The 27,615-nt window shown below is 39.8% G+C and overlaps 1 protein-coding gene across 2 annotated transcripts; it reads right to left on the bottom strand.

The window, feature by feature from the left end:
• Positions 1–177: 177 nt before the first annotated feature.
• Positions 178–27,048, bottom strand: LOC131351946 (dysbindin domain-containing protein 1-like). 2 transcript variants are annotated; one of them, XM_058387697.1, is made up of 4 exons: positions 26,851–27,048; positions 24,575–24,718; positions 15,986–16,120; positions 178–1,067 (listed from the first exon to the last, which is right to left on the bottom strand). In XM_058387697.1, the coding sequence occupies exons 1-4, from the start codon at positions 26,879–26,881 to the stop codon at positions 925–927; spliced, it is 453 nt and encodes a 150-aa protein (XP_058243680.1). In that variant the 5' UTR covers positions 26,882–27,048; the 3' UTR covers positions 178–924. The 2 variants fall into 2 exon arrangements, with proteins under 2 accessions (XP_058243680.1, XP_058243678.1); XM_058387695.1 differs by having other exon boundaries at positions 24,563–24,718; positions 26,851–27,046.
• Between the last annotated feature and the right edge of the window lie 567 nt (positions 27,049–27,615).

The raw sequence follows: 27,615 nt of genomic DNA, 5'->3' as shown, positions 1-27,615 counted from the left end.
GTCAGCGATGTGATAATGAGGAACCCAGTGCATTAAGACATGACAAAACAAAAATGATCAGATCTTTTCTTTAAAGCTTAAAGCGTCCATAAGCTAAATAGACTACACATACTCTACATTCATGTCCTGGATGTCATCGGTAACGTCTTTAAATGACAATAAAGTGAGCTTTAAAGCTGGCATAAGTGATTTTTAATGAGCAATAATCTTTAACATTTCTAGGAAATTCTGCTTAAATTTCCTCAGCTGTTTTAAAGGAGAAACTCTCCAAGGACAAAGACATTCAGTTTTATATGTTACATACATTTGCAGAAATCACTAAGCGCCGCTTTAATGTCTAAACTAACGAACCTAAGACACATTCAGTGTAATATTTCATTTCAAACTTGAATTGATTATTTATTTAATGTTCAAGGGTTAATAAATGTTTATAGTACACTGTGTTTTAAAAAACGTTTCTTGGCATCTGAGACCGCATGTGTGTGTGTGTGTGCGTGTGTGTGTGTGTGTGCGTGTGTGTGTGCGTGTGCCCTACTGTCCGTAATATACAATCCATTCCACTATCTTCCTTTCTGTCTTGCTTGAAAAGCATTATTATTTACACTCCTGTTAATTTTTTCCAAAGCAACTGTTGTTATAAGATGTTATGACGTCTCACTATATCTCTCCTGTCCCAGATCTTCTCCCTGTGTGTTTTTACTCAACGCTTAGCTCCGGATAAAACCTTTGTCCCTGACCCCAGACCACCAGTTGAAGCCCCTCAGAAACCTCGGACACATCCAGGGCTGTTTGTGTTGCTCTGTATTGCTGCCATGCTTGCTGCAGGATGAGAGCATGACATCACATTCTAGCATCTTTAGCACCACAGGTGTGTGTGTGTGTGTGTGTGTGTGTTGACGTGACCCGGCTGGGTTTGGTTTTCTCTCAAGGTTTTTTGGGTTTGTGATAGGACTCGGTGCTGTCTGAGTCGCTGTGGTGCTTCCGGTCGTTCGACTGCTCGGGTTTAGTGCAGCGTGTCCAAGACGGAGAGCGCAGGTAACTTCCTCTGCCTGGGTGATGGTGACAACCTGACAACACACACACACACACACACACACACACAGAGTCAGACTCCATCTTTTCATGCTTTCCCGCTCTAACACAACCCCATGTTCAGGATTTTGGGAAAGATTTTTGTCCTCCACAGCTTGCTTATTAAAGTCTTTTCCTCTGCTTCATCTGATTTCCTCTGACAGTGTGTCTCTCACACTGTCTCACTCTCACACTGTCTCAATCTCTCACTCTCACTGTATCGCTCTCTCACTGTCTCACTGCCTCAATCTTTTAGTGTCTCAATGCCTTACTGTCTCACTGCCCAAATCTCTCACTGTCTTGCCCTCTCACTGTCTCACTACCTCAATCTCTCACTGTCTCACTGCCCCATTCTCTTTCTGTCTCGCTCTCTTACTATCTCACTCTCACTGTCTCTTTGTCTCACTCTCTTACTATCTCACTCTCACTGTCTCACACTCTCACTGTCCCACTTTTTCTGTCTTGCTCTCTTACTATCTCACTCTCTCTGTCTTGCTCTCTTACTATCTCATTCGCACTGTCTCTCACGCTCTCACTATCTCACTTTCTCTGTCTTGCTCTCCTACTATCTCACTCTCTCACTGTCTCACGCTCTTACTATCTCACTATCTCACTTTCTCTGTCTCTCACTCTCACTGTCCCACTTTTTCTGTCTTGCTCTCTTACTATCTCACTCTCCCTGTCTTGCTCTCTTACTATCTCACTCGCACTGTCTCTCACGCTCTCACTATCTCACTTTCTCTGTCTTGCTCTCCTACTATCTCACTCTCTCACTGCCTCACGCTCTTACTATCTCACTATCTCACTTTCTCTGTCTCTGTGATCAGTATCTATCAAAAGAATCCTTTAAGTCCTGTAAATTACAAGATTTAAACGGATCTGCTGCTATGTCTTGGTGCCAGATACCACAGCACACCTTCAGGGATCTAGTGGAGTCCATGCCCAGAGGGGTCAAGGCTGTTTTGGGAGCAAAAAGGGGACCAACACAATATTAGGCAGGTGGTCATAATGTTATGCCTGATCTGTGTATATACTTAGCAAACATATTGTGTAAATCGGAATACAGATACAAATAGCTGCATAGTACACTCTAAATTAATAAATTAATAAATTAATAAATTAAAGGGCTAGAGAGATTTATAAGAATCAAAAACAAATCAAAAGGCAAACAAAAGTTCCTCTTTACAGCTCTTATACATATAATCCGTATCGTTTCACTATTAATACACACTTTCATAATTATAATAACAATCATAAATATAATGAGCCGTAAAAAGTCACGTGACTTGATCTTTTTGACAGGTTTTTTGCACTGTCTTTTTTTTTCTTTTTGCTCTATTGGGACAGTTTAAATATATAAGAAGACCACAAGATGGCGCTCTACATCAATAAATTCTCAATTTCAAGGCTGGAAAATTTCCTTTATTTTTAAAAAACCAAGATGAACCCGACCAATCTAATCCTGTTTTTCTCAACACACTTTCCATCATACATTAATTAATTAATTCCTACATTATGTCTGTACCTGCTACCTTACTGCATTGCATTGTGGGACACTGGGTATTATCTGTTCTTTATATCATGAGTAGGGTGTGGTTCTGGAGAGTGAGGGTCAATTCAGATCCAGTGCTGATGTCCATTAAGGAAAGAGATGATTGAACTGGACCCGACAGAACCACTTTTGGATGAAATAATAGTATTTTTCTATCATGTAGGAGATCATCCTAGCTGTGTGTCTGTATCTCACGGCGTTCAGGAGGTGTATATCGTGGTCTCCTTGTGTATGGTACTCTGTATGTCATGGTGTTCAGGAGGTGTATGTCGTGGTCTTGTTGTGTATGGTACTCTGTATGTCATGGTGTTCAGGAGGTGTATGTTGTGGTCTTGTTGTGTATGGTACTCTGTATGTCATGGTGTTCAGGAGGTGTATGTCGTGGTCTTGTTGTGTATGGTACTCTGTATGTCATGGTGTTCAGGAGGTGTATGTTGTGGTCTTGTTGTGTATGGTACTCTGTATGTCATGGTGTTCAGGAGGTGTATGTTGTGGTCTTGTTGTGTATGGTACTCTGTATGTCATGGTGTTCAGGAGGTGTATATCGTGGTCTTGTTGTGTATGGTACTCTGTATGTCATGGTGTTCAGGAGGTGTATGTTGTGGTCTTGTTGTGTATGGTACTCTGTATGTCACGGTGTTCAGGAGGTGTATGTTGTGGTCTTGTTGTGTATGGTACTCTGTATGTCATGGTGTTCAGGAGGTGTATATTGTGGTCTCCTTGTGTATGGTACTCTGTATGTCATGGTGTTCAGGAGGTGTATGTTGTGGTCTTGTTGTGTATGGTACTCTGTATGTCATGGTCTTCAGGAGGTGTATGTTGTGGTCTTGTTGTGTATGGTACTCTGTATCTCATGGTGTTCAGGAGGTGTATATTGTGGTCTTGTTGTGTATGGTACTCTGTATGTCATGGTGTTCAGGAGGTGTATGTTGTGGTCTTGTTGTGTATGGTACTCTGTATGTCATGGTGTTCAGGAGGTGTATATCGTGGTCTTGTTGTGTATGGTACTCTGTATGTCATGGTGTTCAGGAGGTGTATATTGTGGTCTCCTTGTGTATGGTACTCTGTATGTCATGGTGTTCAGGAGGTGTATGTTGTGGTCTTGTTGTGTATGGTACTCTGTATGTCATGGTGTTCAGGAGGTGTATATTGTGGTCTCCTTGTGTATGGTACTCTGTATGTCATGGTGTTCAGGAGGTGTATGTTGTGGTCTTGTTGTGTATGGTACTCTGTATGTCATGGTGTTCAGGAGGTGTATGTTGTGGTCTTGTTGTGTATGGTACTCTGTATGTCATGGTGTTCAGGAGGTGTATGTTGTGGTCTTGTTGTGTATGGTACTCTGTATCTCATGGTGTTCAGGAGGTGTATGTTGTGGTCTTGTTGTGTATGGTACTCTGTATGTCATGGTGTTCAGGAGGTGTATGTTGTGGTCTTGTTGTGTATGGTACTCTGTATGTCATGGTGTTCAGGAGGTGTATGTTGTGGTCTTGTTGTGTATGGTACTCTGTATGTCATGGTGTTCAGGAGGTGTATGTTGTGGTCTTGTTGTGTATGGTACTCTGTATGTCATGGTGTTCAGGAGGTGTATATTGTGGTCTCCTTGTGTATGGTACTCTGTATGTCATGGTGTTCAGGAGGTGTATGTTGTGGTCTTGTTGTGTATGGTACTCTGTATCTCATGGTGTTCAGGAGGTGTATGTTGTGGTCTTGTTGTGTATGGTACTCTGTATGTCATGGTGTTCAGGAGGTGTATGTTGTGGTCTTGTTGTGTATGGTACTCTGTATGTCATGGTGTTCAGGAGGTGTATATCGTGGTCTTGTTGTGTATGGTACTCTGTATGTCATGGTGTTCAGGAGGTGTATGTTGTGGTCTTGTTGTGTATGGTACTCTGTATGTCATGGTGTTCAGGAGGTGTATGTTGTGGTCTTGTTGTGTATGGTACTCTGTATGTCATGGTGTTCAGGAGGTGTATATTGTGGTCTCCTTGTGTATGGTACTCTGTATGTCATGGTGTTCAGGAGGTGTATGTTGTGGTCTTGTTGTGTATGGTACTCTGTATGTCATGGTGTTCAGGAGGTGTATGTTGTGGTCTTGTTGTGTATGGTACTCTGTATGTCATGGTGTTCAGGAGGTGTATGTTGTGGTCTTGTTGTGTATGGTACTCTGTATCTCATGGTGTTCAGGAGGTGTATGTTGTGGTCTTGTTGTGTATGGTACTCTGTATGTCATGGTGTTCAGGAGGTGTATGTTGTGGTCTTGTTGTGTATGGTACTCTGTATGTCATGGTGTTCAGGAGGTGTATGTTGTGGTCTTGTTGTGTATGGTACTCTGTATGTCATGGTGTTCAGGAGGTGTATGTTGTGGTCTTGTTGTGTATGGTACTCTGTATGTCATGGTGTTCAGGAGGTGTATATTGTGGTCTTGTTGTGTATGGTACTCTGTATCTCATGGTGTTCAGGAGGTGTATGTTGTGGTCTTGTTGTGTATGGTACTCTGTATGTCATGGTGTTCAGGAGGTGTATGTTGTGGTCTTGTTGTGTATGGTACTCTGTATGTCATGGTGTTCAGGAGGTGTATGTTGTGGTCTTGTTGTGTATGGTACTCTGTATGTCATGGTGTTCAGGAGGTGTATGTTGTGGTCTTGTTGTGTATGGTACTCTGTATGTCATGGTGTTCAGGAGGTGTATGTTGTGGTCTTGTTGTGTATGGTACTCTGTATGTCATGGTGTTCAGGAGGTGTATGTTGTGGTCTTGTTGTGTATGGTACTCTGTATGTCATGGTGTTCAGGAGGTGTATGTTGTGGTCTTGTTGTGTATGGTACTCTGTATGTCATGGTGTTCAGGAGGTGTATGTTGTGGTCTTGTTGTGTATGGTACTCTGTATGTCATGGTGTTCAGGAGGTGTATGTTGTGGTCTTGTTGTGTATGGTACTCTGTATGTCATGGTGTTCAGGAGGTGTATATCGTGGTCTTGTTGTGTATGGTACTCTGTATGTCATGGTGTTCAGGAGGTGTATATCGTGGTCTTGTTGTGTATGGTACTCTGTATGTCATGGTGTTCAGGAGGTGTATGTTGTGGTCTTGTTGTGTATGGTACTCTGTATGTCATGGTGTTCAGGAGGTGTATGTTGTGGTCTTGTTGTGTATGGTACTCTGTATGTCATGGTGTTCAGGAGGTGTATGTTGTGGTCTTGTTGTGTATGGTACTCTGTATGTCATGGTGTTCAGGAGGTGTATGTTGTGGTCTTGTTGTGTATGGTACTCTGTATGTCATGGTGTTCAGGAGGTGTATGTTGTGGTCTTGTTGTGTATGGTACTCTGTATGTCATGGTGTTCAGGAGGTGTATGTTGTGGTCTTGTTGTGTATGGTACTCTGTATGTCATGGTGTTCAGGAGGTTGATCAGATAACACTTGGAATTCCAGTCAGCTCACTGCAGCTCATTCAAGGACATCGCTCTGGCATTTGAGTGACGGCTCATGAATATGGATGCTGGAACCGTCTGCTCTCACACTGACACTCAGCCTTTTCTCTTTCACTGTCTCACACTCACACTGTCTCACACTCACAGTGTCTCTCTCTCACAGTGTCTCTCTCTCACAGTGTCTCGCTCTCTCAGTGCCTCACTGTCTTATTCTCTCACTCTCGCACTGTCTTGCTCTCTCTATCTCAGTCTCTCACTGTCTCACTCTCTCACTGTCTAAATCTCACACTGTCTCTCTCTCTCACTGTCTCACTCTCTCAATGTCTCGCTCTCTCACTCTCTCTATCTCACTGTCTCGTCCCTTCTCTGTCTCCCTCTCTCACTGTCTCATTCTCTTACTGCCTCAATCTCTCTCTGTCTCGTTCTCTTACAGTTTTACTCTCTCATTCTTTCACTGTCTTATTCTCTGAATGTCTCACTCTCTCGCTCTCTCACTGCCCTGCTCTTTCACGGTCTCACCCTCTCTCTGTCTAACTTCTCACTGTCTCAGTCTCTGAATGTCTCACTATTTTACTGCCTCACTCTCTCTCTGTCTCAATCTTACTCTGTCTGACAGCCTCAATCTCTCATTGTCTTGCTCTCTCACTGTCTCACTCTGTGTGTTGCTCTCTCATTGTCTCACTCTCACACTTTTCACACTCCCTCAATCTCTCACTGTCTCACTCTCTTACTATCTCACTGTCTTACTCTCTCACTATCTCACTGTCTTACTGTCTCACTCTCACTGTCTCGCTCTCTGTGTCTCACTCTCTCACTGACTACCTTAATCTCTCTCTGTCTCACTCTCACACTCTTACACTTTGTCACTGTCTCGCTTTTACACTGCCCCACTCTCTCACTGTCTCACTGCCTCAGTCTCTCAGTGTCTCATATGCATTTAAATCTTCAAGATCAAGATTTATTATTAAATGCTAGCTATTTGTTTGTATTTCACAGTTGAGTTCAACAGTTTGCCTCCTCTCTAATAATAAACCTTCATCTTACACTTAATTTCAATGTTCCAAGTTTTTTTTTTAAATTCAAAATGATCTTTATTGCAAGCATCACCCTTAAATTTAGATCTGCCTCATTTATGTTACATTAGTAATAAATTAAATAAATTAAAACACTCACTACTAATTTGTGAAATAACATCCTTTTCTATTGAATAAGACAGAGCACTGTTACTATAGAAACGCTAAAGCTGCTGTTATAAATAAAGACCTGAAACTTTCTGACCTGATAACTCAGTAGAGGTGTGGCGTCTTATTTATATCTGGAGCTGGAGAAATTTTAGGTCACAAGATGAACAGGAGTGAACTCTGACCTTTCACAAATCAGCCGTCGAGGGAAAAGAACAGGATTTAAGGAGAGCAGCAGTGAAAAACTCGAATTCATCACGCGGATAAAAGCCAGACACAGAGAGGCCAGTCTGGATTTATTCTCATGTGTACATGGTCTTGGTCAGTGCATTGTTCATGAGCTCACTAACTTCATCAACCTGGTCTCGTTTTATCTTATTTGGATTCTATCTTGAACTGACCTCAGCCTCTCTTTTGACATGGCCATAACTGGATCTAATCCTAGTCTTAGATATTGATATAAACTCCAGCTGTTCGTATCACACCACAATTCACCGTACACGTACTTCCTAACAAACATCTAATATTCTCATCCCTTCTCACCTAAAAGCTTTCTCCTTTAGGCATCCAGTCTTTTCTATCCACAGAGACCATTCAGGAGCTTCTTCGGATCAGCTCAACTGTGGACATTGTGCCATCTGACCCTTGTACATAACTGGACTAGAACTCAGCTTTGAGTTAGCTCTGTTGAGTTGAGTTGATTTGAGTGGAATGGTGGTAGCTCAAGTGGTTAAGGCTCTGGGTTTGACCAGGGTCAGGGTTCAAGCCCAAACACCACCAAGCTGCCACTGTTAGGTCCTTGAGCAATGCCCCCAACCCACCCTGCTCCAGGGGTGCTGCATCATAGCTGACCCTGTGCTCTGACCCCAACCCCCAAGGGTGGGATATGTGAAGAAAGAATTTCACTGTGCAGTAATGAAGAAATAAAGACTAATTAACTTAGCTTCATTACTCTTTTTCATCCTGCCCAAGTTCTCCCATTTCACTCCATTGCTGCGTTTCCTTCATGAACCTTATGTTTCTGGCCACAGATATCTGACCTGAAGCCATCTTCTCTAGTGTTGGCGGAAACTCTGCCCAGCATCCCTCAAGCAACAAATGTCAAGACAGTCCTGGGACCCAGGTGTTGGAATAAACATCTGTATGTCTTTAAACAACGACTAATGTCCTCCATCTTCACCCGGCGCTCCAATTAGCACCTATTTCATTAACTTAATGACTTTATGTTTTGATTTCTTCCTGTTTTTTTTCCTACACTGACCTCCTCCCTACCAGCAGGCTTTGTTTATGACAGAGATCCTCTGGATAAAGCCTTCTGCTAAACGCTGGACGCAAGAGGAGCTTTTTTCATCTTTCTGGCATTTACATCTGGTGTCTCTCACAGAACCAGCCTCGTGATGCGGTTTCTGCTCTTTAGAAACACTGTACGCTGTTAAGCTGCACTTGTATTTCATTTGAATGGCATTTAATCTGCTGGAGAGAGAGAGAGAGAGAGAGAGAGAACAGTGAGTCAGGCTTCCAACCGCTCCCGAACACACGTCATATGTTGTCTGTGTTTTCTCTGCTTTGTCCCATATGACGCCCATTAGAATAGCCTGCACGCTTAAGCTGATGCGTAGGATGATAAAAATGCTGCCATAGTGATGGACAGACGTGCTCGCAACTCCAAGAAACACACTCATAATCAAATACAACGTTTATCCCTTCTTGTTTTTTGTTCGTCTGAGAAAAAAATGGGCGTCCTCAGATAAAAATGGATGCGTACCGAACGGAAAATACTTGATTAAGATTACTTAAATCTAGAGTAAGCAAAGTAAAACGAGGCATGAGTAAAATGAGGCATCTTCTTTACCTCTCTAGAAACAATGAGTTTCTTTGAGGTAATTTGCTAACATTAGCTAGCTATATTTCCATCCATCCATTTTCTATACCCGGTTTATTCCTAATTAGGGTCACAGGGATCTGCTGGAGCCTATCACAGCACACATTGGGTGAAAGGCAGGGGTACACCCTGGACAGGTCACCAGTCCATCACAGGGCCACACACATATATAGACAGAAAACCACACACACACTCACTCCTATGGGCAATTTAGAATTACCAATCAACCTAATGTACATGTTTTTGGATTGTGTGAGGAAACCGGAGTAAACCCACACAGACACGGGGAGAACATGCAAACTCCACACAGAAAGGCCCCTGGGATTCGAACGCAAGACCTTGCTGTGAGGCAACAGTGCTAACCACTAAGCCACCGTGCTGCCCTTAGCTATGTTTAACTAAATTCTTTAGCATGATAGATTAGCACGTCAGATTAGCATAGAATCGAATACAGTAGCTATCAGTTTCAGTAAAATTCTGTAAAAATAATGGTACATATTGGGTTGATATTTAATTCATTATCAAATACATAGTTGTAGCCCGCCATATGAGCAGCAAAGCTACAGAGATTGTATGACATTTTAAAAAGTTTGGCAGGCGTCCTTATCCAGAGCAAATTTTTATCTCATTTATACAGAGTGTTAAGGGCCTTGCTCAGGGTCCCAGCAGTGGCAGCTTTGGTGAACCTGGGATTTGAACTCACAACCTTCTGATCAGTAGTCAACACCTTTAGCTCTAAGCTACCCAATCCCCAAGTTTAGATAAGTTATAACTTAATTTTATCCAGGTAAAACACATACTATTTTAGAATTTACACTCACTTCATTTCTGACCAAATTCTTCCACTTTTAACCAAGGAAGGCTTTGACTTGATCAATTCCTTCCCTTAAGCTTCCTGGTAGTCCAGCAGCAGGACCTGGTTCTCTTATTGACATGGCCTGGGTTCAATTCCTGGGCAGGAAGCTAACCCAGCCAGAGAAGTGTTAAATCTCAGTGCTCGTCCCAAGCTCGGATAAAATGGGAGGGTTGAGTCAGGAAGTAAACCCTGTGCCAATTCAAAATATGCGGACCAAATGATCCACTGTGGCGACCCCAAACTGGGATCAGCAGAAAGAACAACATCAATTCCTTCCCTTATGTCTTATATCTTTTTTTTTTTCTGGAGACTCAGAGCACATCTGTCCATCACAGAGAGGCTACTGATTCATCATTTTCACCGTGATTCATGTCTAACACATCTTGTCTGGAGTACAAACATCCTCCTCCTGCCCTCCAGCTCTGTAATGCAGGATTTCAACTCAGACTGTACTAGAATAAAATCTTTAGCTATAGCTATGAACACGCAGATGTGTAAGAACGACTTAGAGCGAGAATTTGAGTAAGATGAAGAGCTGGACTCCTGTGGAACAGCTGCGGACGTGTCCACGTTCATGAGCCTGGATTCTGGAGTATCACAAGCATGAGATTTTACTGTGCAGCTGAGAAATAAAACATTCTGTCACACTGTCAACACATGAGCAAACGGTTAAGATTATAATTATCTACATTTATATAAAATAAATAAAATGAATTAATATAAGAACGATATGTTTAGTTTATGATTATATAAACCTGTGGAAGGTCTGCTAGTTCCTCTTATAGCTTTCATTATAGCAGCTATAAAGAGTCTTTTCACTAGACTCTCTTTTCTAAAAAGGAAACATTATTGTCCACAGCTCCTCTGTCCTGAAGACTTTCCTGTGTTGGAAAACAGGAACAAAGCACTGACACTGGAGACTCCTTCCATACAAGCACATTGAACGTCGTAGCATCTTCGCTTCGGTTTTTCCTTGTTAGATAACAACAGGGTTATAGTTTATTATCAGTGTTCGATTGAATGAAGTGTCCATGAATGGTCTCTCCAGGATTTTGTCATTTTGTCATTTTGCAGAAATGAATGCACATTAGCGCAGATTTTCTAAAGATCCGGGTCGAGACATGTCATGTGGTGTCATTCGGTCAAATCCCTCTTCCCTCACAGAACGTTATTACATCAAAATCCTGTGTTTGGGATTTTGCCAATTCAAGAAGAAATCATTTGCTCAAAATCAATCATTTACAGGACAGGACCATATGATACATATCCCTGTGAATGAGTGGTTGCTATAGAAACGATAAATCATATCAAGCTACATTAACACTAACACCCATAATGTTCACCACTGTGTGTCCAAGTCATTAAGGGAATGACAACCCATCGATAGCACAACACGATGGCGATCACGTTCGGATGATTGACAGACGAGGGCCACTGCAACTTCATATAATATTTTAGCTTTATATAATACCTTTCTTTTTAATATCTCAGACACATTCGCACATGAACTCTTCCTCGTCTCATAGGGCGCCATTACTTTTGTTCTTGTTGATCGCCTAGTCTTCTGGATTTGTTAATATTAATCTATTGTGTAATATTTGACAGAGTAAATGGTAGATGATGTAGCACAGTAACTCAGGAGTTATATGAACTGAAGCCGATCGTTCAACTCATGAATGTTTTGTTTCAACCTGACAGGACCGTATGATACATGTCCCTGTGGATGAGTTGTTGCTATGGAAACGATAAATTAGACCAAGCTGCATATCCATAATGTTCACTATAGTGTGTCCAAGTTATTAAGAGAATGACACAGTGATGGTCACGTTCAGATGATTGACAGACGAGGGCCAGGTGATTCATCTCGACTCAGTCTGGAGTGTTAGAGTGGTTTTTGGATGCGTGTCTGTGTCCTAGACAAGGTCACACTCATGCCTCCACCCATGGCTTTAGTGAGACACTCGACAGGAAGAGCTTGATGTCGGCTCTCTCACGAGTGTCCACTTAAACCCATTAGCCATGTGCAAAAACCTCCATTTATCAGACAAGAGGCTAGACGTCGGCCAGCCGTACTGTCACTGCTCCAATAAAACCATCTGAAGTACACAGTGTGTAGGCGCTGTTTGGCCTCATTGCTCTGATCCCTCCTCCTCCTCCTCCTCCTCCTCCTCTTCCTCTTCTACACTTGCACCTGTGCAGTCAGGAGCTGCCACATTTCTCCAGGCTCATTACAGATGCATCTGGTTTCTCATGAAGGGAGGAAACACGCTGCATTAGTGTAGACGCCAGTGTTTAGTCTGGAGACGACGGGGCGAAATTAAGCACAAAGATGAAGGAAAGCAGAAAGCTAGAGATAAAGAATGGACTCAGGTTTCTAAATTGTTGTACTATTAATTTTTCGTGATGATTATCCTTTTACGAAACGAGGCATTGGCCACATTTATTTATTTATATATATATATATATATATATATATATATATATATATATATATATATATATATACACACACACAAACTCACAGGATTTCAGTCTTCTTTAGCGCTATATAATTTATTTATTTATTTATAAACTCAAACTTTCAGACTTTGTTAGTGCTATATTTATTTATTTATTTATTTATTTATTTATTTATTTATTTATTTATTTATTTATTTATGTATTTATTAACTCACAAGATTTCAGACTTTGTTAGTGCTATATTATTTATTTATTTATTAATACATTTTTCATTTATTTTATTTTATTATTTTTATTTAATTAATTTATTTATTTATAAAGTCAAAATTTCAGACTTTGTTAGTGCTATATTATTTATTTACTTATTTATTAACACAATATTTCAGACTTTGTTAGCGCTATATAATTTTTTATTTTTTTTATTTTTATTTCTTTTTATTTTATTTTTTACAATTTTTCATTATTTTTTATTTTTTAATTTTTTTTACAGTTAAAGCCACCCTAAGGAAATAAGTGGAAAAAAATACAAAAGAGATTAAAGAAAAATAATGGAAAAAATACAGCTAATAAAAACAGACGAAGAGATATTGTGCTTATCAAACTTCTGTGTATATCTATATAGCTTTTTTTTTTTTTTAAAAAATGGTATCATCACCGACATGTGAAAGAAATATTGACATGAATTGTAACAGTTTCTGAGTAATTTTTTTACGGCTTTAACGACAGCATTTCCTGTGAAGAAATGAGATGAGACTCCAGGAAAATCAGACCTTTTGCACATTTTCACAAAACTGAATCCAGAACATTAAACATTTACTATTTTATTTAAACTTTTTGATTATTTAAAGTTTTAACTAATTATTTAAAGCAGTCTGTGGCCCACAGGGTTCACTCTAAACACAGTGTATATCATTCAATAATACTTGTATTTGTCTAAAACTACCCAACACCTCACCATTGCATGATATTGCCAATATCGCATCTGCTACAGCGCTCGCCAGTTTCCAAAAGCTGACAGGATGATGCACGGCTAAGTGTAATAGCTAGTGAGTGTGCTGTATAATTAGATGGAGGATAAAACCCCTTTTTCAGTGAGCTTCACTACTGTAAAGTGTCTGTCTGACTGCGTTTCCTCTCTTATGCTGCCTTTTTAAGCCACTCCACGTGTCCCAGTCGTACCCCGTGCTGGGGAACGGAGCTGTTTATACAACTGCTGCATGCTGTGTGCTGGAAAACCTTCAGCGTTAGCAGCGCTAGCATCCAGAGAGAGTCTGTAATTTTGTGTGACTGGTTGCATACAGCAGCTGTGCTGTCACTGCTGGTTATGAGAAAACACACCACACAGTATGCCAGAGACGGTACTTAGTATAAAACGAGTGCAACGTTCAGTGTATTTTAATCTTGGTCAACACGTGAGATTAGTCAGCGGAGCTAAACTTAAGTGAAGTGATTCACGTCATTTTTATGCATTCAAGAGATTCTGTGCTGCATGAATTATTTATTCAGCCTCGCTGGAGCTCATCATGGTTGACTTTCATGTAAATATTATTCGTAGTTTGCCTTAAATACTTAAGATTATATTATGTGATAGGAATAGAAGTGTTTATGGGTGTGTATAGCAGTTATTAAACATTTCTTTCTGTATTTAGGAGCCAAAATCGTTTTCTGGGTGAATATTATTATATTTTGAAATTTTATTATGATTTATTATTTTTGTAGATTTCTTTTCAGCTTCATGTGACCTATAGCTACTTAGAAAGAGTGCCACTAGTGTAATAATGCTTTTCTTATTATTTATTTATTTATTGGTTTATTGATTGATTGATTGATTGATATATTTATTTTATTTTGTATTTATTTTATTGATTTATTCACTTATTTATTTATTTATTTATTTTCTTTACTTATTGGTATATTTATTTTATGTTTTAATTAATTCATTAATTTCTATATAATACACATTTAATAACACACTTATATCCTGATAAATATAAAGATATAATAAAATGTGATTTAATCTGACAATTGTCTAATTTATTTATAAATCTACTGCAGGATCATTTACACAAACATGGTTCGGAAACATACATACCAACCTCGATTGATCGGCTTTCGAACTTATATATATAATATTTTAGTTCTATATGTATAATACCTTTCGTTCTAATATCTCAGACACATACACACATGAACTCTTCCTCGTTTTATAAGGAGCCATTACTTTTGCTCTTGTTGTCTCTGTTGTAGTCTTATTTATCTTTATTTCTGCATTCATTTTAAGTCGTTAATATTAAATGACTGCATAAGTGAAATTAATAAATATTTGAAAGAGTAAAACGGTAGATGATGTTATCATATTTCATAATTAACTTACAAAAATCTGCTCATATCCAGCGTGATTAGTGAGAAGTAGTTATTTTTTGTCCCCAGACTGTAAAATGAAAGTGCAACATGTTGCTGGGTAATTAAAGGGGTTGCAAGGTGACACCGGATCAGAAGAGCGGCTGTCAGGATTGAATAGAAATGCATGTCGATACACATGAGCAGTGCTGCTATAGTGACGGACACACACACACACACACACACACACGCTCTACACGACAGATGGCTGTTCTCTGTGCTGTGGGTTTGCTACAAAGCTGTCACATTCTCTCAGACACAGTTGGGGGGTTTTACACAAATCAGACTTCTCCAGATTGGACCGCTTCCATTCCTTCCAACTATTTAAAACCTTCTGTAAGAACCATAAATCTAACAAAATGCATGCGTTTATTAATCAGATAAACGTTTTATCGTGCAGCTCGGAAAAACAAGGTAGTCTCTTGGGTGGCCTTGTTGCCAAAAAACCCTCCTTTTTTATTTTCAGTCAATCAAGTAAACAAACACTAAGACTACCTTCATCACTGTTCTGTGCAAATTTTGTGCGTAAGCCAAACTAAACAATTATCTTTTCTCCCAGATTCAGCGTGTTTGTCACCCATCAATTGCAAAGCAGCTCATTTGCATATTGTGCCCACCCACAGAATCCCATATAAGGTCAAGCCCACAGACAGCTAGGGGACGAAATGAATGATCAGAGTAAAGCCTGAGAGATATTTGTCTCAATTCTGTGTCATATTTAATAACATGTAATATTAATTGATTGCTATAAGGATAATAATAAAATAAAAAATTCTCCAAAAAAAAACCCCTCAACAATATGCTCCAATTATAAAAAAAAAAAGCAGTTAAATATAAATTTTAAATAAATGTAAAATAAAAAAGTAAAAAAATAAATGTTTTCCTGAATTTATGAAATTATTGGCACCTTTCATTAGAATAAATAAATAAATAAAATGATGGGAACAAATAATCACAATATTACACACAAGAACTAAATAAAAGCTTTTTCCTTGTTTGTACACCTGATCTGATTAAAAGCAGGTTGTTGATTAATTTGCTATATTAAACTTTTATTAACGTTGAATCTTTCTATAACATATAATTCTAACAAACTGATCATGTCCCAGACCTCTGAAGCCATCGGCAGTGATTTCATCAGTGAGTATGATGGACTCACCTGCAGGAGACTCAGGGTTTTCCTCCTCAGAATCGACGAAGACCTCAGCCAGCTCCTGGTCGGACATGTCCGTGAGTTCGGTCAGGTCAAGCAAGTCGAAGTGAACCTCGAGAGAGGAAACGCTGCTCAGAGGCTCTGCAACACAACATTGTCAGGATTTGAAGATGATTCTGAACATCAGCTGACAAGCTTGCTGACAAGTTTTAGCGTTCTTTATTTAAAAAATTGACAGATCATACTTTTTCTCTGATCGTGGGACATCTGAGAAAGACGTTCCTGTTGTCACTTACACTATAGCAGCTACAAACATTGCTATATAACGTATAATAACATATTATTAGTGTCGAAAGCACTGACACTGGACACACTTAATATTAAATAATATCTCTCAAAATCTGGAAAAATAGCCCTGACGGCACGGACTCCACTAGATTCCTGTGGGATCTGGCACCAGGATGTTAGCAAAAAAATCTTTTAAATCCAGGACTTAAAAGACTTAAAGGATACTTTTCATAGATATTGACCACTGCAGACCGGGAACGCCCCAGAAGAGCTGCATCTTAGAGAGTTTGAGACATGCAACTGTCAATCATTCCAGATTTAGATAATCAGACGGTAAAGAAAGCTCTTTTGGTGTAGTCGTGATCCAGTCGTCTAGCCATCACAATTCATCACAATTTTTCTATTTAATTCAATCAGACTCAAGTATCAAACAGATACATTAGTGTTGTATCAATCTTGCATGCTTAAATATTTCCATTTTTACAAAGAAACCTGCTGGAATTTTTGGGTAGGTTCCTGCATAATGACCGCTTTGAAGCCTGTCTTAAACCCTTCTGTTTTTCATGTTGTGTGGATAAAGAAAGAAGACAAGAAGACAGGTATGGAACCAGACAGACTCTCCAGGCTTTGAAGTCTCTTAATGAGTCTTCTTTCCCTGGGGGGTGAACCAGACATAGAAGATCAGCCATTGGTAATTTTTTTTTCCCTTTTTTCTTCTGGAAGCTCTCTTTCTTCACTCAGTCATACATGCATACGGTATGTGCTCACGGCGAGGGTCAGGCTTAATGAAGGCCAGGCTGTTCGATTAGCAGAGCCTGGAGCGAAGCCTTTTGATGATATAGATGATGGGAAGTCAGTCAGTGAGACTCATCCTTTGGTCCGACAGTTTAATCAGCTCCATACTTTGGGATTGTTTTCATATCCATCCTGGTAATGATCGTGTAGAAGTTGGGTGAAATTTAGGCGATCAGGGTGTTAGGAGAGCTTTGATGGATCATAAAGCAACACTGAATATGTGTTACAGTGAAAATGGGAGCACACAATTGTCTTATTTTTCTATAACAGTTTATCCTGGTGTATTTTATTCCTTTTATAGTTAAACAGGTTTGGGGGACTGATCGCTGGCTCTGTCCTGTGTGTGTGTGGAGTTTGCATGTTCTTCCTGTAGATACTCTTTATTCTTGTTCTTCTTTCCCCAGTCCAAAGACAAGCCTTGTAGGACGAGTGGCATCTCTACATTTGTGTAGAGTGTGTGTGTGTGTGTGTGTGTGTGTGTGTGTGCCCTGTAGTGGGTGGCCCAGACTTCAGGCTCCACCAGACTCCAGACTCAGGATATATGACCCTGTGTAAGTGCTACCGAACATGCATGTATATGGATGGATAACAAATGACAATGAATGCATTTTTAAATGTTCATGTTTATAGTTTCATTTCATTGTATTGAAAATTGTGTTTGGGGATGACCCCTTCCTGTTCCAACATGACTGCACACCAGTGCACAAAGCAAGGTCCATAAAGACATGGATGAGAGAGTTTGGTGTGGAGGAACTTGACTGGCCTGCACAGAGTCCTGACTTCAACCCCATAGAACACCTTAGAATTAGAGCGGAGACTGCGAGCCAGACCTTCTCGTCCAACATCAGTGCCTCACAAATGTGCTTCTAGAGGAAAGGGCGGAACAACTCCATATTACATTCATGTGCATATAAAGGCAGATGTCCCAAAACGTTTGGCAATATAGTGTAGGTTCCTGTTCTCACTAATGCTCTAGCAGCTCTAAGAACTCACCAATCTTTCTATTCTCTCAGGATATTAACAAAACAACAACAAAATCAGCTAGTCATGTTACAAAGAAAGACTTTCATGAGGAAAACCTTCCCCTGACTGTTACAAAGACACACTGACACTGGAGACTCCTTCTAAAGACTTCAACTAAAAATCTAACTGGACAAAAGTTTCACCATATCAATGATTTAACTATTTTATTGGTCAAATGACAAGATAAGATAAGAAAAGATAAGATAAGATAAGAAAAGATGGAACTTTATTAATCCCAAAAGAAATTCTTTTTGCCAGAGACTGCATCAGATTACAGGAAAAATAAATATAAATGAAAAATAAATGAAATATTCTATATACACCGATCAGCCATAACATTATGACCACCTGCCTAATATTGGGTTGGTCCCCCCTTTTGCTGTCAAAACAGCCCTGACCTGTCAAAGCATGGATTCCACTAGATCCCTGAAGGTGTGCTGTGGTATCTGGCACCAAGATGTTAGCAGCAGATCCTTTAAGTCCTGTAAGTTGTGAGGTGGGGTCTCCATGGATCGGACTTGTTTGTCCAGCACATCCCACAGATGCTGGATTGGATTGAGATCTGGTGAATCTAGAGGCCAGGTCAACACCTCAAACTGGTTGTTGTTCTCATCAAACCATTCCTGAAGCATTTTTGCTTTGTGGCAGGGTGCATTATCCTGCTGAAAGAGTCCACAGCCATCAGGGAATACCGTTTCCATGAAAGGGTGTAGATAGTCTGCAACAATGCTTAGGTAGGTGGTACGTGTCAAAGTAACATCCACATGGACGGCAGGACACAAGGTTTCCCAGCAGAACATTGCCCAAAGCATGACACTGCCTCCGCCAGCTCGCCTTCTTCCCATAGTGCATCCTGGTGCCAGGTGTTCCCCAGGTAAGTAATGCACATGCAGATGGAAATCACAATTTGGCCCTTCATCAAACTCACTCAAATCCTTACGCTTGCCAATGCTTCTAACTTTGGGGACAAAATGTTCACATGCTGCCTAATATATCCAATAATATTGCACATGATGTGGTATTGCACATGGTATGATGGTATGATATTGCAATTGGTATTATATTAATGTACATTATATTAATATTATAATTATTGTGAAATTTTGATACTGTCAGTGTTCATCTGGTCAGCTTTGTTCCCTCCTAAACGGTGTCTGTAACGCATCATGTACCACAAATATGGTGTTTAATTCTTGACACGAATTAGTCAGAAGGTGTGGATCAGTTGCCTATAACAGCAGCTCTGACAGTAGAGCTTTAATCTGGCTTTAATTTAAATTCAAGGCTAATTGTACTAATATAATATCATTTTTACAGGATTCATATTAAAACTCCTCCCTATTTTAAAGCCTAGATTTATTTCTAAAATCTTCACATTTGTATTAAGTGTAAAGAACATGGACGTCTTTCTTAGGATGTGGATGGGAGTGGAGGCTTTACCTGCTATGTGTTTATGAGAGAGAGAGAGAGAGAGAAGAGCTTGCAGGAGGTTTCCACCCACTCCTGTCTTTCACTAAACCCCCTGAAGAGGGAGGGGGTGGGAGGAAAAATGAAGACAAAGTGAGCCAAAAAGCAAAAATAAGAAAGTAATCAAGCCTGAGAATTAGATTAAGGAAGAATTAGATTTAAGCGATGCACTACATCCTCTTCCTTCTCTTATCCTCCTCACTTTAAACAGATTTTGCAGCTTCAACCACAGTGTTATTTCACACAACACGTATCCCTCCCTCCCTCCCTCCTCATTTCCCCCATGCTTCTGCTTGAATAATTGATCACTAACACTTTTTCCCTTCCAGCATCGTCTACTCTGGGAGCGATGAAGAACGAAGTCTTTCCTATCAGAACTAATTATTAAAATAACAGAAAGATTACTCACACACAACATGATCACATCCAAAATGTGAGTGTGGCATGTGGAGTTGTACACGTCTTTGTCTTTTACACACCGAATTATGCCAAGCTTTACTTCTGGCAACTCCTGCTGATGTTGGCAATCTGGATAATGCACCTATTACAGTATTCTCAGTAGGATCTAATGATGATGACGCTCAAAAACCAGATGTGTTCATGATGATTACGCACACAATCCCAAAAGATCTTTGTTCTAGATTTTTCTACTGATGGGGTCATAAGTTCACTTTGCACAAAGGGCTTGCAGAATGCAAAATGTTAATAATAATAATTTAAAAAAATCAGAATCAGCTTTATTGTCAAGTACCACGGGTTTACATGAACAAGGAATTTGTCTTGGTGTACACCGATCAGGCATAACATTATGAGCACTGAGAGGTGAAGTGAATAAGACTGATGATCTCCTCATCATGGCACCTGTTAGTGGGTGGGATATATTAGGCAGCAAGTCAACATTTTGTCCTCAAAGTTGATGTTAGAAGCAGGAAAAATGGGCAAGCGTAAGGATTTGAGCGAGTTTGACGAAGGGCCAAATTGTGATGGATAGACCACTGGATCAGAGCATCTCCAAAACTATAGCTCTTGTGGGGTGTTCCCGGTCTGCAGTGGTCAGTATCTATCAAAAGTGGTCCAAGGAAGGAACAGTGGTGAACCGGCGACAGGGTCATGGGCGGTCAAGGCTCATTGATGTACGTGGGGAGAGAAGGCTGGCCCGTGTGATCCGATCCAACAGACAAGCTATGTTTTGTCAGCAAAAGGGGGACCAACACAGTATTAGACAGGTGGTCATAATGTTATGCCTGGTCAGTGTGCAGTAATAAAGCAAAGAAGCATCAATATAAGGAAATTCTAAGCTATGAAAACTATGAATATAAACATAAAAATGAAGAAAATAAAAATAGAAACATTAACTTAATAGTGTGGGATGTACAAAATTGGTGTAGTAGTAGAGGAATCATAAACATTGCATTTAGTTTTATTTTGCTGTGCCCTGAATAAGCAATTACACATAACAGATATTTACATACTGTACAGTCCACAAGACACCATAATAACCGAATTTACACAAATGAACCAGTTTAGATGTTTACACACGCTTAATTCTTAATCCTGTGTCTTGATACCTGGATCATCAACCATCCTTTTATATGTTTTGTGAGAGTTGATCACGAGTCCCTGAGCACTTCAGTACAATCCTCTATTTGCTTTTCCGGCATCTTCTGCATATTGGAGCTCTTCTCCATCAGTGACTATATGATCATCAAGATCCACTGATTGTTGATCATCCAGGTATCGAGACACAGGATTAAGAATTGAGCATGTGTAAGCATTTAAACCGGTTCAGTTGTGTAGATTCAGTTGTTCATGTGAAATTGCTTATTCAGGGCAGGACGAAATGAAACTAAATGGAAATTTTTATGATCCCTTTCATTATTTTATAACTGTTACACAATATTACAGTTTCTTTATGGTGTATATAGCCTTATGACCCCTCAGCTGTATATATAGGACATACGAAACAAACACAGAAGAATTAAAATCCTTACCCAGAGATTCAAGCAAAATTTCCAGCCTAACTACATCTCCAAAACGTAAAGATACTGGCAGTGAACAAATGAGAAATGTTCTACGTCTGTTTCTCAGACATTTGACTAGGAAATAAGGTCACTATAATGTACAAGAAGATCTCATTTACACAGCAAGCAAGAAGGAAGAAACTCAGCTTTGGACTCATCTCCTACTAATAAGATTAAAGCGAAGAGATAAGACAAGGTTCAAATAAAATAAAGGTGTTTTCAGAGAGATAATAGGATCGAGGTAGCTGTGTTTTGAGGTCTGCTTGGAGCTCTGGATGTGCCATTACAGGGCAGGACTGTGCCATGGAGATCAGATAGATGATAATAAACAATAATGAGACTGGAGCAGAGCTGAGAGGTCATCTGCAGGGCAAGCACCGTACCACAAAAGACATGGGATTGGCTCAGATACTACAGACGTGACCCTGGAATCAATGAGACGTTGAAAACATGCCTCGTTCTGGCTGGAGATGTGAAACCTAGTATTCAGCAAAGCAGATTTATTATTGATTCTGGCAACAGTCATTTATTGTGCTGTATATTTCAGATCATATCTACTTTATTTTCCAGTGTAATGGACACAGTTTGTTTAACACCCCCCGTCAGTTGTTTTAGCTCAGTGTTGCTATTTCTCGGAGCCCTCAAAGTGCCATAAAGCTTGGATCTAATCTTTTTTTTATTTATTATTTGCTTTAATATAACTGCACTTATTCTATAGACTTAACACAAGTTTCAGAAACCAGTTCCTCAAAAAGCAGAGCCTTAAATATGGACTATTCAAGTCTGTACTATTAAGTGACATCAAATTTACCGAATCTTAATATTATAGAATGTTAAAAAAAGATTTATTTTCATTTCTGTTCTTGGCATTTAGTACTTTTTTGCTTTGCTTTCCTATAAAACTGCTTCTGGTTGTGTTGTAATGAAAAAAGTATGTCTCTACAAATCGCAGATTTCTATAGTAACTTAAACAGGACCTTGTTTGGTAGTTGCTTGGTGATTTAATAAATGTTTTCGTTTATTTCCAGCTTTGAATTTAAAGACTCTGAAGTACACTATATTTCCAAAAGTTTTGGGACACCTGCCTTTACATGCACATGAATGTAATATGGAGTTGTCCCGCCCTTTGCAGCTATAACAGCTTCAACTCTTCTGGGAAGGCTTTCCACTAGGTTTAGGAGTGTGTTCATGGGAATTTTTGACCATTCCTCTAGAAGAGCATTTGTGAGGTCAGACACTGATGTCGGACGAGAAGGTCTGGCTTGCAGTCTCCGCTCTAATTCATCCCAAAGGTGTTCTATGGGGTTGAGGTCAGGACTCTGTGCAGACCAGTCAAGTTCCTCCCCAAACTGTTCCTACAAAGTTGGGAGCATGAAATTGCCCAAAATGTCTTGGTATGAAGCTGAAGCATTAAGAGTTCCTTTCTCTGGAACTAAGGGGCCGAGCCCAACCCCTGAAAAACGACACCTGAATTCAGTGATTTGGAGGGGTGTCCCAAAACTTTTGGCAATATAGATGCTAGATTCTGTCTGTTCCTGTGAATTATCTGTATGAACTAACTGCTACTTATATTAGCTAAATGTTTTTCAAGCATTATAGACAAATAACAAGGATCATTTCTCATGGTTTCTCTGTTATATCTCTGATATATCTCAGCCAGGCAGCTAGGTTAACTAGCGATGTCACTAGTTAGTTATCTGATAATTTAGCATCAGCAGTTAACTCTGGAGCACCACAAACAATTGTAACTGTATTAATAATGCCAGTGCACAACTAAATAAATCAAATATTGCTCACAAAATAATGCAAGAGATTATTTGTGGTTTAAACCCCATTCTCTCTGGCTTCCTCTCTGATCTCGGTGCATGGCAGGTGCTGGTACGGACCAGCTTGGAATGAACGTGGAGATAAAGCCTGCCTTGTTAGCGCTGCTCTTTTGCTGTATGTATCAGAGCGCCAGAGCGTGCGCTTCTTCTGTAGTCACACAATGGCTCCTTTTAGCCCTGGGCTTTGGATGACCCAGACACAGTGGATCGTGTGTACAAATTTGGCTCAAGTGTGTAAAGCCTTCAGGCAGAGTTCCTCTCTTTCTGGCTTTACTGAGCGCCTATTACTCCAAACAAGTCTTTATATTAAAGGAAAGAGTAGAATGATAAAGCAAAGCAAAACAGGAATGTCAGCGCTGCATATACAAAAGGTCTGCTGAATGCAATAGATCTACATACAACAGACCTGACTATCACACCCCATATGTACTCTCAGAGCATGGCTGTAGGGACTGGAGTTCATTCATCTACAAGAGCATTAGTGAGATCAGAGGGATGTTGTGGAGACTCCAGTTCCAGTTCATCCCAAAGATGCTCAGAGTCAGGGCTCTGTGCAGGACACTCGAGTTCTTCCACTCCAACCTTCACCACCTCACCATGTCTTTTTGGAGCTCACGGGCTTTGTGCACAGAGGCATTGTCATGTTGGAACAGGGTCTGGGAATCTTCGTTCCAGTGAAAAGAAACTACAGCATACAGAGACATTCTATACAATTGTGTGCTTCTAATTCAATTCAATTCTATTCTATTTATTTGTTAATTAAATTACTATTAGTCCCTAACATTTATTCCTAATGAGAAGCCTGAGGCGACGGAAAAACTGGTGAAGTGGTGAGGAAAAACTACCTGAGATGTTATGAGGAAGAATCTTTGAGAGGAACCAGGCTCAGAAAGGAACCTCATCCTCATTTAGGTGACACTGGACAGGAAATGATGTAAATGTGCTTCTAACCTTATGGAGGGACCGCATACAGGTGTCAGGCTAATTTTTGGAGAGAAACTGCCATTAGCTGGCAAGATGGCCAACATGGTGATGGGTAAAATAATGCTTCTTTGGGGAACATTACACAGTGCAGGTTTACCTAACATCACTGAATTTCAGAATTTCAAAATGAACAAAACAAACAAAAAAACACCAGAGGATCCCATCCTCCCGCTCTTTACCCCGGAACTCACGCCGTCTGTCAGTGACGTGCAGCAGGCTTGGGGTATGTCCGGGAATGACTCTGTCCTCCTCACCCCGGGAATGCTGGGAATGTTCTTTCGATAGTTCACCTGACGTCGAGGGCTTCAGCAGCTTCTGGCCTTTTTTAGTGTCATCTGAAAGAAGAGAAGTGATGTTAAAATGTTCTCCTATGTTCCTGAACTGGCTTTCAAGTGGCATTTAATCAGATTGTTGGAGAAGTAAGTGATTTGCATTAACTCCGGCCTGTATTTGCATCATGTAAAATAAACATGATTATACTGTAGAGTTTTACCTTCTAAGACCTGCTGCTGTAATCATAAAGACTCTCGTGTGCTCATTCCAGAACATCCTTACAACTTTAACCGTCTGTACTTACACATCTGTATACTTTACAGACCACTATCTGGTCTTATCCAGAAGAGGTTTCTTCACCCAGATGTCTAGAATTTTTCCCCTCAGGTCAAGTTAAGATGTTTTTCCTCACCACGCTCACCTCTGGCTAAATTTACAAACGAAACCGAATTCAAGTGAAAGCCGCAATCCTTGTTTTAATGGGTGTTATGCCATAATTTCACATACACAACCATCTAGTAAATCAGGGTCTTGATTTATCGGTTCTGGAAGACTGGAAGTTGATGCTCACCATGCAAATCTGCTCTTTTCGAACCAATCAGAACTGAGAAGCTCATCAGCATGCATTCTGGATGTATGTCAATTCAGTACCAGATTAGCAGAAATGTTACATGTTGTTTAGAGATATTTGGACTAAAAGAATGAAACTGTACTCTATATAAGAAAAAAAGATTTTTTCATTTCCAGCACATGCTTGCCCACTACCTGTCAGGTCAGCAGGAACAGAGAGAGAGAGCATGCGTTCTTTGTGTGTTGTCTTTCTCTGTACTCTCCAGTAAACTGGCCGGGGCGATTCTTTTTTTGAAACAGAAGCAAACAGTGGTGTGAGCTACAGTGTTCACGCATGACTGAACCTGAATCAGACCTCCCAGTGGCCACAGTCAGCTGTGTCACTGCATCCAAAACAACACTGAACACAAGAATAAAATCCCTGCTATGTAAATAGAGCTGCCTCCATGATTGCTCATGCACAAGTGGATGTTTTTGGATCAGTAAAATGAGTCAAAAAGCCTTTTTTGGTCAGTAGATTCTTCATAAATATCCTCAAAGCATGAAGTCAAACAATATTCAAAAATCTGGATGATGGTGTGGTTTAATGGTGAGATGTTTTTGGAAGCAGAAAATGTGGATTAAATGAGTATTAAAACACCTGGAGGTATACAGTTATGGGAAAATAATCAACAACATCATCGTGAATGATTTACTTCTCTAAGATAACCATTTTTTTTAATGATTGATGTTTTCTGCCACACTTTTTATCCATTTATAGTTACATTAAACGCTGTGCTATGTACAAAATTCAATTTAATTCATTCTATCTGTTATGTTATAGCAGCTACAAACATTCATTCCTTCAACAGCATGTCTTTATCTCTCTGGATGTTAATAAGACAAAGAAAGCTGGGAAAATTGCCCATAGCAGAAGAAACACTGATACTGGAGATTCCTTCTATAAATGCTAAATAAACATATACCAATAGAATGCTTCACTTTTATAACACAACTTTATAAAATACATTTCTAAACACACATTCAGACAAAACAATTACTAACTAATCTCTGTGTTTTAAAAAATACAAAGAAATTGAGTTGGGGGTTAAAATGACATTAAAGTCCTAAATTTATTTTTAGCTGAGGTAAAAGAGGTTAGCTGGGTTAGCGAAAAATTTTCCACACATGCAATTTGCCCTGGAAATCCATTTAACTACAATGACTCTAAAAAAGATTTTGAGATGTGAAATTGAATAATTTAACATTTATTTATATCTGACCTTCTTTTTAGTACAATCAGTTTTTGTTGTAAATAAATATTTTCCCTTTTCCGAAGGACACTGGTGAATTAAAATTCTAAAAATTGAGCTAAGACACACGATCATAAATATCTACAGCGGTTCTTGCCAAAATCTAATTTAATGGCTAGTCTTATTATAGTGAGCATGGGGATCGTGAAAAAGCACACATGCAGACCACCAATATTTTGTTAGTTGTAATAAATTTCTTAGAGTGATATACCTTAGACTCTCTCGCTTTAAGTGTGTGTTTCTCCATTTCTGTATATCTGAGACTGTTATCTATAGGGAGAAGTCATGACCCTAAGTTTAGCAAAGATCTAGAAAGGAGAGCTGTTCCTTACCTGGGCTACCTGCCCCTCCCTGTGCCTCCATCCAGTACAGCGAGAGTCTGAAGCTGCTAGCTACAGCAGCCACATGTGGATGTGTGTGAACACCAAAGCAAATGAGAGAAGGTGAAAATGAGCATCGACTCCCACTGGATTGTTACAGAGAAACACTCGCTTCCGTTTTCTCCACCTCCTGCACGCCTACTGGTCCTCCTTTCACTCTGCACTCCTAGCCATTCAGCACAGTCAGGGGGAGAGAGAGAGAGAGAGAGAGAGAGAGAGAGAGAGAGAGAGAGAGAGAGAGAGAGAGAGAGAGAGAGAGAGAGAGAGAGAGAGAGAGAGAGAGAGAGATGTATAAATCACAGCAGTTCATTGTGAATGATGCTGGCTGGTGCACTATACAGATAGCTTTAAAGAGATTAAGAGAAAGACAAACAGAGAAAACACAGAATTATCAGTCAAAAGCTTCATTTAATGTTTACATCAAACATCAGAATGGGGAAATGTGATCTCGGTGACTTTAAACATGACATGTTTGTTGGTGCCGAGTATTTCTGAAATTGTTGACTTGTAGGATTCTCACACAAAAAAAGTGTCTAGAGTTTACACAGACTGGTGTGAAAAACAAAAAACATCCAGTGAAGGAAACATGTTGTTGTTCAGAGAGGTTGGTGGAGAAGAACTGAGGGCAAGAAGCCTTTATTATTGCCACACATACATTACAGCACAGTGGAATACTTTTCTTCACATATCCCAGCCAAGGAAGTTGAGGTCAGAGTG

This window comes from Hemibagrus wyckioides, linkage group LG04 (genome assembly GCF_019097595.1).
Source record: "Hemibagrus wyckioides isolate EC202008001 linkage group LG04, SWU_Hwy_1.0, whole genome shotgun sequence".
Classification (NCBI taxonomy): Eukaryota; Metazoa; Chordata; class Actinopteri; order Siluriformes; family Bagridae; genus Hemibagrus; species Hemibagrus wyckioides.
Note: the sequence above shows the minus strand (reverse complement) of the source record. Positions and strands in the feature narration are given on the sequence as shown.

What these genes read in the sequence shown, in the direction of transcription:
- LOC131351946 (XM_058387695.1), bottom strand. Translation starts at nt 26,881, where the DNA reads ATGGAGGCACAGGGAGGGGCAGGTAGCCCAG. An exon ending in CAGACGGCGTGAGTTCCGGG is followed by an intron (nt 16,121 to 24,562) that starts GTAAAGAGCGGG and finishes GTTGTGTTGCAG; the next exon opens with AGCCTCTGAGCAGCGTTTCC. An exon ending in AAACCCTGAGTCTCCTGCAG is followed by an intron (nt 1,068 to 15,985) that starts GTGAGTCCATCA and finishes GTGTGTTGTCAG; the next exon opens with GTTGTCACCATCACCCAGGC.